The 13,898-nt window shown below is 50.3% G+C and overlaps 2 protein-coding genes across 3 annotated transcripts; one reads left to right on the top strand and one right to left on the bottom strand.

The window, feature by feature from the left end:
* The first annotated feature begins 80 nt into the window (after window positions 1–80).
* Window positions 81–3,378, top strand: iPLA2-VIA (calcium-independent phospholipase A2 VIA). 2 transcript variants are annotated; one of them, XM_011145832.3, is made up of 4 exons: window positions 81–176; window positions 270–562; window positions 640–730; window positions 820–3,378. In XM_011145832.3, the coding sequence occupies exons 2-4, from the start codon at window positions 342–344 to the stop codon at window positions 2,905–2,907; spliced, it is 2,400 nt and encodes a 799-aa protein (XP_011144134.1). In that variant the 5' UTR covers window positions 81–176; window positions 270–341; the 3' UTR covers window positions 2,908–3,378. The 2 variants fall into 2 exon arrangements, with proteins under 2 accessions (XP_011144134.1, XP_011144133.1); XM_011145831.3 differs by having other exon boundaries at window positions 81–562.
* Window positions 3,379–3,490: 112 nt separating this feature from the next.
* LOC105185948 (transcription factor SOX-8) lies at window positions 3,491–10,799 on the bottom strand. Its single transcript, XM_011145830.3, has 4 exons — window positions 10,554–10,799; window positions 5,593–5,770; window positions 5,340–5,427; window positions 3,491–4,353 (listed from the first exon to the last, which is right to left on the bottom strand). The coding sequence occupies exons 1-4, from the start codon at window positions 10,729–10,731 to the stop codon at window positions 3,712–3,714; spliced, it is 1,086 nt and encodes a 361-aa protein (XP_011144132.2). The 5' UTR covers window positions 10,732–10,799; the 3' UTR covers window positions 3,491–3,711.
* Window positions 10,800–13,898: the final 3,099 nt, after the last annotated feature.

Genomic DNA, 13,898 nt, shown 5'->3' on the forward strand with positions numbered 1-13,898 from the left:
TGTCATAGAGATACAGAGGTTGGCAAAACTGTTTCTACGTGCCAGCCAGTTCTACGTATCATAAGTTTCTATGTTCAAGTCATTTGGTACTTCGATGTACTTCACTGTTAACGCGATGAGATTAGGTTAAGCCTCCTCCCCTATTTGGTAGAATTACGTTACGTACGAGTGATATAGTACGTAAGAGTGATATAAAACACGGATGAGCTGTCATGCCGCTTTGTCGTACGACGAGTGACGCAAACTTTCGTAATATTTTGATGCCGTAGAGATCCGTGTCCGTCTCGTTAAATTGTGAGGATTGTGAGGAATTTAGCGTAATTCTCGACGTTGCGACTGACATGTCCTGGATAGGCGCAATAGCGAATAATGTGCTTCGTAACATTGTCTACACGGACACGCCGCCGAATGTCGTACTGGAGGTCCGACCGGAGCATTATAGCAATCGACATATCCATTCTCGCGAAGATGGCATCGTACTGTACGGACCTGGTGACAGAAGTCAAAAGTACGAGATTGTGCTGCACAGACCTTGCACAGAGACCCTTCATCAGGCGTACAGGTACATCTTATTGGCATAATTTCTTCTTTCACAACTTTCAAAACAAAACTGATTCCTAAACGTACTGTTTCTCTCAGCTTGTTTCGATCGGAGTCTCTTGAAGCAACAATGGACAGATTCATGACATACAAGGATAAAGTACCACTACTTGTACAGATAGTGCAAGAGGTAATTTTCTATTATTTTAAGAAAGAAAGGAAAGGGAGGAGAAAAGCAGAATAAAGTAACTGTTAATGTCGATTTTATCATTTTCTAAGATGTACAGTATTGCGAAGATACAGAAGCTCTGTGATACTCTGATGGAGCATCCTATGTGGACGTTGGCGCACTTGGCGGCACACTTTGCGCTGTACGATGCCTTCTCATGCGAGATTGTCAATAGCGATCTCAATAGTGGCGATTTAGAGACTGGTATTTCACCTCTGCAAGTTGCTGTGCAGACCAATAATCTGCGCACTGTGCAGATGCTGATAGCAGCCAAGAGTTCGTTGGAGCATTTGGATCACAATGCAAACACCGTCTACCATTACGCAGCTACATCCACTAAAGATATCATTTTGGCTCTAGGAGCTGGTCTACCCAACAGTCTTAACAGTCGTAACAGCAGTGGTCACACTCCCATTCACGTGGCTTGTCACAACGACAAGCCAGAATGCGTGAAGGCGTTGTTACTAATCGGCGCTGACGTCAACATACCCGCTACTGAGAGCGCCGAGCCTTCTAGCCCCGGCTACGTCGGCGACTTCCTACACAAAAAGCCGAATGTGCTCAACTCGGAGGACATGAAGTTCGGTGGCACACCGTTGCATTGGTCGCGTAGTCGCGAGGTGATACGCGCGCTGATCGAGACCAATTGCGACATCGACGCGCTAAACTTCGATGGGCGTACAGCGTTGCACGTGATGGTGATGCGCAAGCGACTGGAATGCGTGGTCGCGCTGCTCAGCCACTTGGCGTCTGTAAACATTGTCGACAAGGAGGGCAATACACCGCTGCACTTGGCTGAGGATTCGATAATCGTGCAAGCGCTCATCGGCTTCGGCGCCGACCTCAACGCTCGCAATTGGAAGTTTGAGACGCCGTTGCACAAGGCCAACATCGACAACACCGACGGTAACAAAATTATCTACCTGCTGCACGCAGTGGGAGCGCAGCGGTGTCCACCTGAGATGACAGGCTGCCATCTCGGCTGCAAGTATAACGAGACCTACACCGGCATCGCACCATCGGAACCGCCGCACCACGTATCACGCACCGTTATCGATCAGATGCTGCACGTTGCCAGCATGGATAAAATGACCGAGCAGGATAGGACAACTCTTGACGGCGGCAAACTGCTGTGCCTCGACGGTGGCGGTATTCGCGGGCTGGTGCTCATCCAGAGCCTCTTGGAGATCGAGTCAGTGGTGGGACGACCAGTGGTGCATTGTTTCGACTGGATCGCCGGTACGTCGACCGGCGGGATCCTCGCGCTCGGTCTCGCCGCCGGTAAGTCCCTGCGCGAATGCCAGGCGCTCTATTTCCGCATCAAGGAAGACGTCTTCGTGGGCTCGCGTCCGTACAACAGCGAGGGTCTGGAAAAGATACTGAAGGAGTGCCTCGGCGCGGAAACCGTCATGGCGGACATCGTGAGGCCAAAGATCATGATTACGGCCGTGCTCGCCGACAGGAAGCCCGTGGATCTCCATCTGTTTCGTAATTACGAGTCGCCTAGCTCTCTGCTGCTGGTGGCGGAGAATGCAATGTTTAAGCGCACGTTATTGCCGGAAGAGCAGCTCTTGTGGAAGGCAGCGAGGGCCACCGGTGCTGCGCCGTCGTACTTCCGAGCGTTCGGTAGATTCCTGGACGGTGGCTTGATCGCGAATAATCCCACTCTGGATGCCATGACGGAAATACACGAATACAATTTGGCGCTGAAAGCTATCGGTCGGCCTCAGGAGGTGGTGCCGCTGACGCTGGTGGTCTCCCTCGGCACAGGATGCACTCGCACGACGTACGCTTTCAATGAGATTGACGTTTTTCGCCCGGAAGGCCTCTGGGGCACCGCGAAGCTCGCCATTGGCATCTCAGCGCTCGGCACCTTGCTAGTCGACCAAGCGACCGCCAGCGACGGTCGAGTGGTGGATCGTGCCAGAGGCTGGTGCTCCATGATCGGCGTCCCGTACTACAGATTCAATCCGCAACTGTCGACGGAGATCGACATGGACGAGAAGAACGACAAGACCCTAGTGCACATGATCTGGTCCGCCAAGGCGTTCATGCACGCGAATCGAGATCAAGTGAAGGAGTTGGCAGCTGTCATCAATCGCAGCTCACAGGGAAATTATAATCAAGGGAAAGTATAATCACGAGAGATCATCTTAGCACGACAATTTTCAACTAGGTTACCAGTTCAATCAACGCTATGCGCTATTCGATATTTCGACCAATGTGATATTAGACTCGATAGGTGTGCTAATGTTAGATTTTTAGCGGGTATGAAATCTTTTTCCCTCTTCTCCTTTTTTTATAATTATATGCAACAAGCAGCTTGTGTGTGCAGCAATCGTATGTGGTGATCGTATGTTTCTTCTGCGTTATAATCCGATTGGGAACAAGGTCTCGTACTAGTTTATTAAGAATTTCTCATGACAAAGTAATGCACAATTCTCAATGCTACATTTTACGTTGAGCTCTCTTACTTTTCGTCATTTTTCGTAACATCAGGTAATCGAACTGCCTGAGTGAGCATTAATATCGAGTCACAAGAATATACCTCAAGTGTCTAGATAATTATTATATTATTTATTATAATTTATTAATATTGTTATAGCGTTTACAGAGAAGAATAAATAAAAAAAGAAGAAAAGAAAACAGTGAAACAGTGAAGTAGAAAGAGAAAGAGAAAGAGAATGGAAAGGAAAGAGAGAGAGAGAGAGAGAGAGAGAGAGAGAGAGAGAGAGAGAGAGAGAGAGAGAGAGAGAGAACATTATAGCACAAAGCGTATATCGGATATAGTATGCTTTACCTCACAGAGCCTAAACGATCTATCGAGTTTGTCATAGACATATCACCCACTATTGCCCGAATTACTTCACGGGTTACTTCAGTAAACTGTCGACGGGTTGCTGCCTACACCACGAGGAGTCGTCGGGACGAGCGAGCGCGACTTATCGAGGCCCCATGTAGTACGGCGGTTGCGCCATCGACGCGGATATGTAAGGGTAAAAGGAGTGCGACGAAACGCTCTGCGCCTGGTAGTCGTTCTCCTCGTGCACGGCGTATCCCTCAGCTGCCGGGTAATACTGGCCGTGCACGCAGGCATACGGCGCTTTGGCGGCGGCGCTACTCATCTCCGTGGAGTATCCCTTGGTCTCCGGATACTTGGGCAGCTCGTAACTCTTGGCCTGCAGTTCTGGATACTTGGTGCCGCCGGCGGTCATCTCGTGGTACTTGCTATTGGTCATTTCGTGGTGGTACTTGGCGACCTCGTGACACTTGGCTTCGGCGTAGCTCTTCGCCGTTGCGTCGTACGCCGTCGGCTTGTTGGGGTGATCAGCTGGGTACTTGGCCGTCTCGTTCACCCAGATACCTGGCCGGGCCAGGTGGTCGTAGGTGGACTTGGGCTCGTGTCCGTAAGCTGCTCGCTCGTACGCTTTCACACCGGCATCCGGATACAGCCGGCCATAGCTCGTGCAGTCCGGACCGGTGCCGGGTGAGTCGAGAGAGGTACCTGGCGAAGATAGTCCACCTCTGTGCACGATAATGCCCATCTGGTCATCCGGCTTGGGTTTCCTTCGGCGCGGTTGATACTACGAACAATATGGGAAACATTCGTTAGCGGCGTAAAATTGAGGAAACCATTATCCACCGGCTGCCAGAAAGATGTCGTTTTGTTGAATGAAAGATTAAAAACCAGTGAGTCCACAATTTTCGAGAATAATCATGCTTACGAATTAACTAAACATCAGCGTCGACGCCGATATCTGTCCATGTCTCCTCCCAACCTGATCTCCTTTTGTTTCTTTTTGATACTTTTTCTTCTTTAACACTCGAGTCAGTAATTTTCGTAGAAAGCTAGAATTTGTTTGCAGTAAAGGACAAATCTCTTTTGCACCTTTTGTTATTGTCCATATGCTGCAATTATTTAGAGCCAAATGTCAACTTGACATCGTTCGCGCGAGAACATGAAACGTCGTCCTCATCGATTTTGACGATTTTACTCCTCGGAATAAAAGAGACATCTTCAAGGTGTCGCGGGCTGTAATCGCCGCAGTAAACGGCGCCCGTGCGTCGCGCGCTCACCGCGAAGACGAGGAGGACAAAGTAATCATGCATCATTAAAAATACGCGCGCGGAGCGTTTCGCGCGTTGCGAAATCGCGCTGAGAGCAAGATCGAGCGGACCGATTCGGGATAGCGGAACGAATTAGCGCGTGCAATACGCGTTCGCTCCGAGCGCTCGAGTGGTTAATCGAGGGCCGATCGCGCGATTTAAGCCCCACCGCTGCGTGCGCGCGAGGGCTGCCGATGATTTACGAGAAGGGGAAATGAATTCCCCGCGATCAAGCCATCCGTGTCGCCGCTTTACGCGAGCGAGCGAAAGTCAAACGTGGCGGCGGCGGCAGCGACGACGACGACGACGACGACGACGACACGATGACGAAGAGACGCGAGATGGGCGAGATGTGAAGATGTTGCACTCGCGGCGGGAGACCGAGAATTGGCAATTTTCAGGAAAGGCAACGAGCTCTTTATGCGCGCTCGGTTCTCGCTAGTTGGTTAGTCAATTTAGTTACCTTGTAGTGCGGATGTTGCTTCTTGTGCGCATTCCGCAGTCTCTCTGCTTCCTCGATAAACGGCTGCTTCTCGCCGTCGCTCAAGATCCTGTTTGCAGATAAATCGCGTGAATACCGTGATCGTAATATCGTAATATCGGGGATAATAAGGTTCGAGTGTCAAATTGCGCCGCGACGTTTCAAGTAACGACCGGCCGCCGCTCTCGGGAGCACTAATTTCAACGCAGACGCCGACGCACAAGAGCCTGCTCACCTCCATAACTTTCCTAGCGTCTTCGACAACTCGGCGTTGTGCAACTGCGGATACTGGTCGGCCAATCTTCTCCTTGCCGCTTGCGCCCATACCATGAAGGCATTCATGGGACGTTTCACGTGAGCACTTCTTCGGCCTCCGGCGCGCGAAGTCACCGGAAGTAGCGTCCAGTCGTATCCTGCGAGTACAACGAGCGAAAGTTCCGAGTGATTTTTCTGCGGCTTGCCAATTAGCGGAATTTGGTAATATCGTGTATATATAGGTCGTTATTATCTTTTACATACTCACACACTACAATACTTTTTTCACGACGCTTCGATATGGAGAGGGGGCCAACATTTGCGACCGGAGCCGGCTCGAGAGCTCCCAAGTAGCACGAAGCGTAGCCCAGGCAGAAGATAAAATCATGATGACATCAAAATGATGAGAAAAACTCAGTTTTTCATCATGACTCGCTCATTTACCTCGTCGTTTTGATGTCATTTTCATGTCATCATGATTTTCTGTTCTGCTCGGGACGTTGCGAACGCGTGACAGCGCAATTCTCACTTATCTTCCCGTAGGACTTCGCGCGAGTGCCGGAAGTAGTCTTATCGCGGAATCGGATCGTAAAGGAATAGGACGAGATAAAGCTACACCTGTATCCTCGCTCGCGGCTCGTGCGGTCGCGATGCGGTCGAGACGAATTCGTGGCGCCCGCCGCCGGTTTTTCTCCTCTTTCCACGTCTTCCCTCTTATTTAACTTTGCCACGAATGCGATAGGAACTTTACGACTTGGAGATCGTACATATGTAGAAGAGGAAGGAAATAGAGAGAGAGAGAGAGGACTCCGGCCGAACACGGTGGTCTTTATCGCTTGTCGGTGGTCCTCATCGTTCGCGCTTATTACCGCTCTCGCGTTCTCCCCCTCTCTTGACAGTCATTTCTTCTCGCGCGCGAATGACCAGCTGGAGCCATCGGCTTTTATTATGCGAGTCAATTCGGGCGAGTTGAAGAAAAACTTCATCTTCCTCGGAAGATTGTTGCCGCAGCGACGAGCAAATGCACGCGTGTCATTCCTACGAAGACCATCCGGGAGTATCTCCCCGGTTTCCTCTCCTGCGGTAGCGCGGCCGAAACGATACGAAGGGCTCCGGATTGCCCGAAATCTCGGGGACGCTTAATAAGGATTCAGGGCTCCGGATGTGTTCCTACATTTCACTTCGTGGGAAACGAGCGTCGAGCAAGTTGGGGTCATAAAACCTCGTCTCGCCCTTCGAACAAACGTACACCGACTTATGTAAATCTGTCCTGCTCTCCCACCGCGGTTTCTCCTCTCGTCTCGATCCCCCAGCCCGAGCGACTGGTCCAAAGCGGCAGGAGGGGCACGAGAGACTTCGAAATACAGACAGATTAATAGGAAAAATCGGAGATTGCCTGGACTCGTCTGGTCGGGAGTTGGTCGAATATCGTCTAGAGTTTCACTCCGAAGCACGATCGTTGCGATCGTGCGCGATCGCTTTCGAAGGAATCCTTCCGGGGGAATATCGTGCGAAAGCGTCCCTAAGAGCCTGTCTCTAATCGCCGTTGATCAGTGGAGAGCGAGTCGCTGCCACGGAGGGAGCGGGCGAGACCACGTGGCGAAGCGTCACCCCGAAGACTCCGAACCGCTGGTGGGAGCTAATTACCGTGGGTACACGCTCCAACGGCGCGGCACTTGTGTCGGCGTCTTTAGTCATCCGGGGGAGGTCCTTGGTCGACGCCTGCCTCGGTCGATAGCTGCCGAAATATATTTTACACGGAAACGCGGAAGGACTTGCGGAGAACGCGACAGGAATAGAAGGAATTTCGCGCGAACCTGCCGGCAGGGCGACAGGGCCCTATGCGGTCGATGAGGCGTGCGAAAAGCATCGGTTGGAAAGAAAGAGAGAGAGAGAGAGAGAGAGAGAGAGAGAGAGAGAGAGAAAGACGCGGCGAGGTCGGCCTTCTTTGAGGCCCGACGAGGAAAGCGAACTCTTTTGGTTACGAAAGCTGCACGTACAGAGAATTATTTGCTCAGCCCGTCACCCTCTTTGCGACAACTTGACGCAGAAAAGAAATTCTCTTGCGTTTATTGAAATTGGCTTTTGTGTCGATAAGATAAATCCATTTCGTGTCATCTCATATCAACTCATAACACGCACACGCGTTTGTAGACTCGTAGAAATGTCGGATATTTAATCGCAGACTAGTATAGTAGAAGCGCAGAACGCGGAGTACTCTCTCGAGCAGAGTGGAAGTGAAAAACAACGTTGTTATGTTAATACCTCCGAAGCAGCAAGGCGATATTAATCACAAGCTTTACCTAGGAGTAACATTGATACACTCGTTATCCGAGAATCAATCGGTCTCTTTGGCGTCAGACGCAGATTAAATCGTGGCGCGATTAAATCGTAAATTCTGATCGCGGAATCGAGAGAGAGAGAGAGACAGAGAGAGAGAGAGAGAGAGAGAGAGGGCTCGCGCCAAGTGGCGCTTAATTTTAGATTCTCCTCCCGTCTCTCGCCGTTTCGATTTGACTAATTACGACGACGCAACGACTCGGGTGAATCGGTGAATCGGCGACACGCGCCGCACCAGTAAGACCGAGAAATCGCCGCACTTTTCCAGGATGTAAACGGCTTTTGAGTGGAGATCAGGGCCGCAGTTTGCGCGTCCGTCGACCTACAATAGGCGGATTGTGCATCCTGGTGAATGAACCGGTGTGCTCGGCCATGCCGACCGTCAATGGTGACCTGTCGTCGACTCTTGCTACATTAACTCCTTTACAAATCCGCCTGTTACAAATCCCCTCTTAACGAGACCCTCTTAAACGCTTCGACACCTCGTCCCGTCGATGTTTGACGTTACACACTCGTCGCCACGTGCTCCACGATTTTCAACCCGCCGCGACGACTCCCTCGCGATACACTGCCGGCAGGTTCGTTATCGGTTCGATTGACGCGCTATACCTATCCGCGAGGATCCACCAGGTGGAATGTTCGCATTAACTACAAATCCTACGCGACGCAAAGTGCGCACGTGTCGGCACGTTATTCATCATCCCGTTGATTATGATATTTCCTACGTTAAAGCAACACGCAGCGCACACATTCATGGACGACGGTAAATATTTGCCATTGTATCAAGGATCACCTGTATTGTTGTCAAGCGGAGTGCTATGTAACGAGAAGCGCATCGATCAGCACCGCTGGATCAAATATTTAAACGCAACGCAGATTTATCTTTCCCCCTAAAACCGTGCGATCGACTAATTATACATTCCTGCGGTTGATGTTCCTGTCATTCTTTTCGGACTATTATGTATTTTATACAATACGTTACACTTTATATAGCTGAGCACTCTTGGAGAGATTAGATCCTAGTCTCGACTCATAATTAGATTCGCAAATAGATGGTGTCGAAATCGACGATTATTGAAATTCATAGTAAATTAATAGGAGCAAAAGAAAATATTTTCTCTTTCTCCGAAGGCGAGAATTTGCTCATGAGACTTTTCAAAAGAAAAACGAACTGGACGTTTCAATTATTAGGAAAGTAATTTTATATATATATATATATATATATATATATATATATATATATAGAGTAAAAGCAATTTAACAGGAAATGCTAATAATTTCGTGCATCTCGCGTCTCTCCTCCTCGGCTCACTTGATTCGACGAAAGAGCGACATATATCCGAGCGTGACTCTCTTCCCTCTAATCCACTGCATCGACCAGACCTCATTAATCCTCGTGATTAGTCGCGATTGTTGCCGTGGTCTAACTGTGGTCCGCTTGGATAAAATTAGTGTCTCGCGAAGATATCGTAGTCGGTGATTTCTACCTGCCTGCCGGCACGTCCTCTCGACTACGTCGTCGTCGTCGTCGTCGTCGGCGACGACGACGTCGACGACGATGTCGACGACGCATCTCTGGCGAAATTTCGCGAGTACTAAGTCCCGACGTGCCTCGTAAATCATGTCCGGTCCTGCGCGCGAGATCTTTCAGATTTAATTCGGTACCGCGGCATAATTAGCGGCGGTGGCAGACGCGCGTTCGCTGCGCCGGTCTCGCTCGGTTCGCAGCACCTGCCACGCTCGAATCTTCCCCGGAATCGTCTTCTCGTGAGGAGCGATCTTCGGCTATATTTCTCCGCCTCATCTCCGACTCTGCCTCCGTGTCTCTCCCTCTACTTCACTGCTCTCTGTCTGCCGCTTCTCCGAGTCTACCCCCTTGCCGCTTTCTACTCTCGCGAATATCGTCCGAATAAATTTGCGGGCCGGCCAAATGGTGAAGAGCGGTATCCGACGACACGGCCTTTCAGCGCCAATTACAGTCTGCCTTCCCTCCGAACGACCCGATAAAGACGACGGGAAGAGTCGACGGGAGAGAGGGAGAGAGAGAGAGAGAGAGAGAGAGAGAGAGAGAGAGAGAGAGAGAGAGAGAGAGAGAGAGAAGCGACGGACGTACCGTGCGCGCTATTTCGGGGGATCGGCATTCTTTTTTCGCCGGCGAATGCGTTTCTCCAGAGGATTTTAAAAGGATTTCAACGGCGGCTATTGTCGCGAAGCACGCGCGCGCTGTGTCTCGCGAGTGCGACGCGGACTGTTTTTATGTTTTCAAAATATGAAATGTTTTATCATTTTATATCTTGCCAGGGACGAAGAGCGTGCGGGGAAATTGATACTAAGGTCGTTATGTTCAAACGAATCTCAAACTAGACTGAAATAAAAGTCTACTCTTTCGGGTATAAATTTGACGTTTAAATATTTGCGAATAATTTGAAGAACGTTAAATTGAAGAGAAGAAACATTGATTTTAATCCAAGGGGATCCAAGGGGGTGCGCTATATCTGGCGCTAATTTTGAGACGCTCGCTTTTATTTACTATTTAGTTATTTATATATTATCTGTTATAATTTATATGTTATAAATATACATATATGTGCACATACATACCTTGCAGTAACTTGCCCACAGCGTCATCCAGGGAACTGTTGCTGCAGTGCTCGTTGCTCGACGGGCCGGCTTTACCTTCCATGGACGACAAGCCGTTATTATTGTGATGCGCCTCCATTTTTATCTCACTGATCGAACAATCGAAACTCACACGCGCATCAAAAAGTATATTTCTCATAGATATCAACGAGACGCGTTTCTATGAACTCGCGAGAGATCATACTTTTCACATACAAACATCAGATATCACTCAAATAATTTACGATAAATCGAGCAGCGAATTTCAAGGGAAGACGAAACGCATTTCTCGTGGGTTTGTCACATACGAGCCTTTCGCAATAAAGGATCTTCTTCGCACAGGAAAAAAGAGCGAGAGAATGGTTAGAGAAAGAGAGGGCAGTGGAGGGGAAGAGAGGAAGAGAGAAATAATTAATGGTGGGTTATCGAGGCGCGATTCATCGGGTCGCACAGGTCGTGGAATCTTCTTCGGAGAGACCGATTTCGTGCGACCTTGTCCGCAGATTATATCGCGATATTAAGTTGATTCCTCGTAGTCGCGAACTCGTAGATCACTCGGATTCATTCACTCGGGCGTTATCGATTCCGGGAAATATTGAACAGGAATCGACACGACGATGTAACGCGCCGTGAAGAACTGCTGCGAATCTTCGGAAAACTAACAGTCGATCTGTTCTCGAGGATGCCGCTCTTACGTCGTTGCTCTTTGCAAAACGACTCTATGTCGATCGGTACGCGGTGCGCTACTTAGGCGCACCAAATTGGACGAAGATAAGCCCGACTTGGCCGATCTCGGCGAAATCCTCGAAGAGATCGTCGACTAGCGTCATAATTAAAATCTCTCTCGCGGAGTCGTCTAGTCCGCCGATTACAACTTCTTCTGCGAGCTTATCGGCCATCGAGAACGAACCGCGCGCACCGCCGTGTTTCGCTCTTATCTGATTTGTTTCGCGTCATCAAGGGAAGTCGAGGAGACGAGACGAGACGAGACGAGACTTAATCGACGCGACGCGACACTGGCACTGGCGGATCAGGTAAACTCCGATGGCCGACTGATCGGTCAGGAGGAGAGACGCGACGATGGAACCGCGCGCGCGGCACGGCCGTACAGGTTGGTCCACCGTCGGGTGGAAGAGGCTGAGGCGAGGAGACGAACGTGCGTCTCGTCGTCTTGCCTGGCACACGCACGAAACCATCGGACGGACGGACGGATGGCAGACCATCCGCGGAGGCGGTTCCGTGGACCACCTACCTCTGGTGGGGAGATACGTTAGGATCTTCCTCCTTTCTTCTTCTTCTTCTTCTTCTTCTTCGTCTTCTTCTTCGTCTTCTTCTTCGTCTTCTTCTTCCTCCTCCTCCTCTTCTTCCTTTGCATCCTTTCTCTTCCTCTCTCTCTCTCTCTCTCTCTTTCTATTTTTCTCCCTCCATCGTTGCACCCCTTACATCGATCTTGTCTTCACCACGTCCTTGCATCAGCCGATTCATCCAGGTTTTCTCGAATGGCAAGCTATGAAACTCGAAAGTATGCTGTAAAGTCGCTCAGAGAGACCACTTCGATCTTCATGGCTTTCGACGCGAAAATCTAAAAGCTACCTGCAACGATTGAGAACACACACACACACACACACACAAAACTTTTAGATACCAAGAAGATATTACTTGATGAATCTAATGACCCTCTAATCATCCTTTAATCTTACGAGCATATTTTGAACATCCTTTGCATTTTCGTGAGTGTGTGTCGTGCAGGTTTCATCAGTGTGTGATCACTGACACACTCGTCCTTACAGCGCGTGGAAGGGACCTCAGGTAGTGAAGTCCGGAGCGCACAATAAGCACCGTGTGTGCGCATCCTCGTGTTTGACTCGGCATTAGCATCCCGCCGCGCGCCGTGTCTCGAATACAAATGCGTCGCGCAAAACGGCGAGAATCTATTAATTAAGACTATCTCGCCCGTCGATCGACCGATCACGCGCGACACCCTCGCGAGACCGGCGGTAGTCGCGACCAAATTGCCTCGGAATACCGCCTTGTACAAATCGCGTGTCATTAGCGGATTTAGCGAATGTAGAACAATTAACAGCGCTTTGAAGAGGGGAGCGGTTTCAGACGTTGCTTATTTTCTCGGGGCGACTTAAGCAGGAGGAGTTAACGTTTCACGAGGGAAAGTTATTGCTGAAGTGACGAAGTGACTGAAAACGGTGAATAGCGGGGGAATTCATTCTCGCCGAGATGAGAAAAACAAGTCGCGAGAAACAAGTCTCGCGGGATCTTCTCCCGAAAATATACTCGCGTCGCGCGTCGTTCTTTACTTCGATCTGTATGAATTCTTACGTGTAAACGTTGCGGTGGATATGCACGAGGACGCACGTTCGCTGTCGCGGTCGGAATGCGAAAAAGAAGAGAGCTCGCGAAAAGTGCGCGACAAAATAGAGCAGAGTGATCTTTCGGGAGGGAGGACGGAGAGAGAGAGAGAGAGAGAGAGAGAGAGAGAGAGAGAGAGAGAGAGAGCGTTGAGTCCCGAAGAAGTCGTTCCCTCCTTCTTCGGGCCCGTCGTCCCGTCTCGAGCCTAATTATACAACGAATTTAATGAATGACTGAGCTAGCAAATACAGTGGCTCATACATGGGCATATATAAACCACGGTCAATGCCGTGTGGCGGCTTTTGCGAGAGAGATCAAAGAGAGCATCTCGCTCGCACTTTGCAGGATTAACTCGCGGCTGTCGGAGCAACAAGTAAACGAGCAGCACGCGAGTGCGTGACCCTCGTCGCGCGGAGCAGTTTCACGGATTAAAGATTACGCGCCGACGCCGAGATTTTCGCGTCCGAACACGCGCGCGTGCTAGGCGCGTGCTCGAAATTCGCCTCTCGTCTCGACTCGAACGGAAAATGAAGCCGTCCCGGAGAGGAACGAAGGAGAAGAATCGATAGCGCGCTCGCTAGCCGATTCTCGTCCTTCATCCGATATAGAAGTCGCGCGTTCATTCGCGACTTCTCCGCGAGTGTCTGGCGCGCGCGTTGCGGTTGCATTATGCGCCGCGCGGCGCGCGTCGGCCATGCAAATTTAGCCCGACGGGAACAATAATATTGATTTCACGAAACCGGAATTTCGCTCTTCCCGGGATAAACATCCCGGGCGGGCGCACGTGGCGTCAATATGCGCCTTTCATTCTCCGTGTACGTAAGCGCGAATTCGTTTCAGGGCCGTTCCGCCGCAGGCGCAGCTCGCTGGTCTCTCCCGAAGAAACGTAAGCGCACCCGATTCGCACTCGCGTCTCTTCATCGGCGAAGAGAAAAATCCAACCGACAGCGCTAAATGTTAGTC

This window comes from Harpegnathos saltator, unplaced genomic scaffold (assembly GCF_003227715.2).
Source record: "Harpegnathos saltator strain DR-91 unplaced genomic scaffold, Hsal_v8.6 scaffold714, whole genome shotgun sequence".
Classification (NCBI taxonomy): domain Eukaryota; kingdom Metazoa; phylum Arthropoda; class Insecta; order Hymenoptera; family Formicidae; genus Harpegnathos; species Harpegnathos saltator.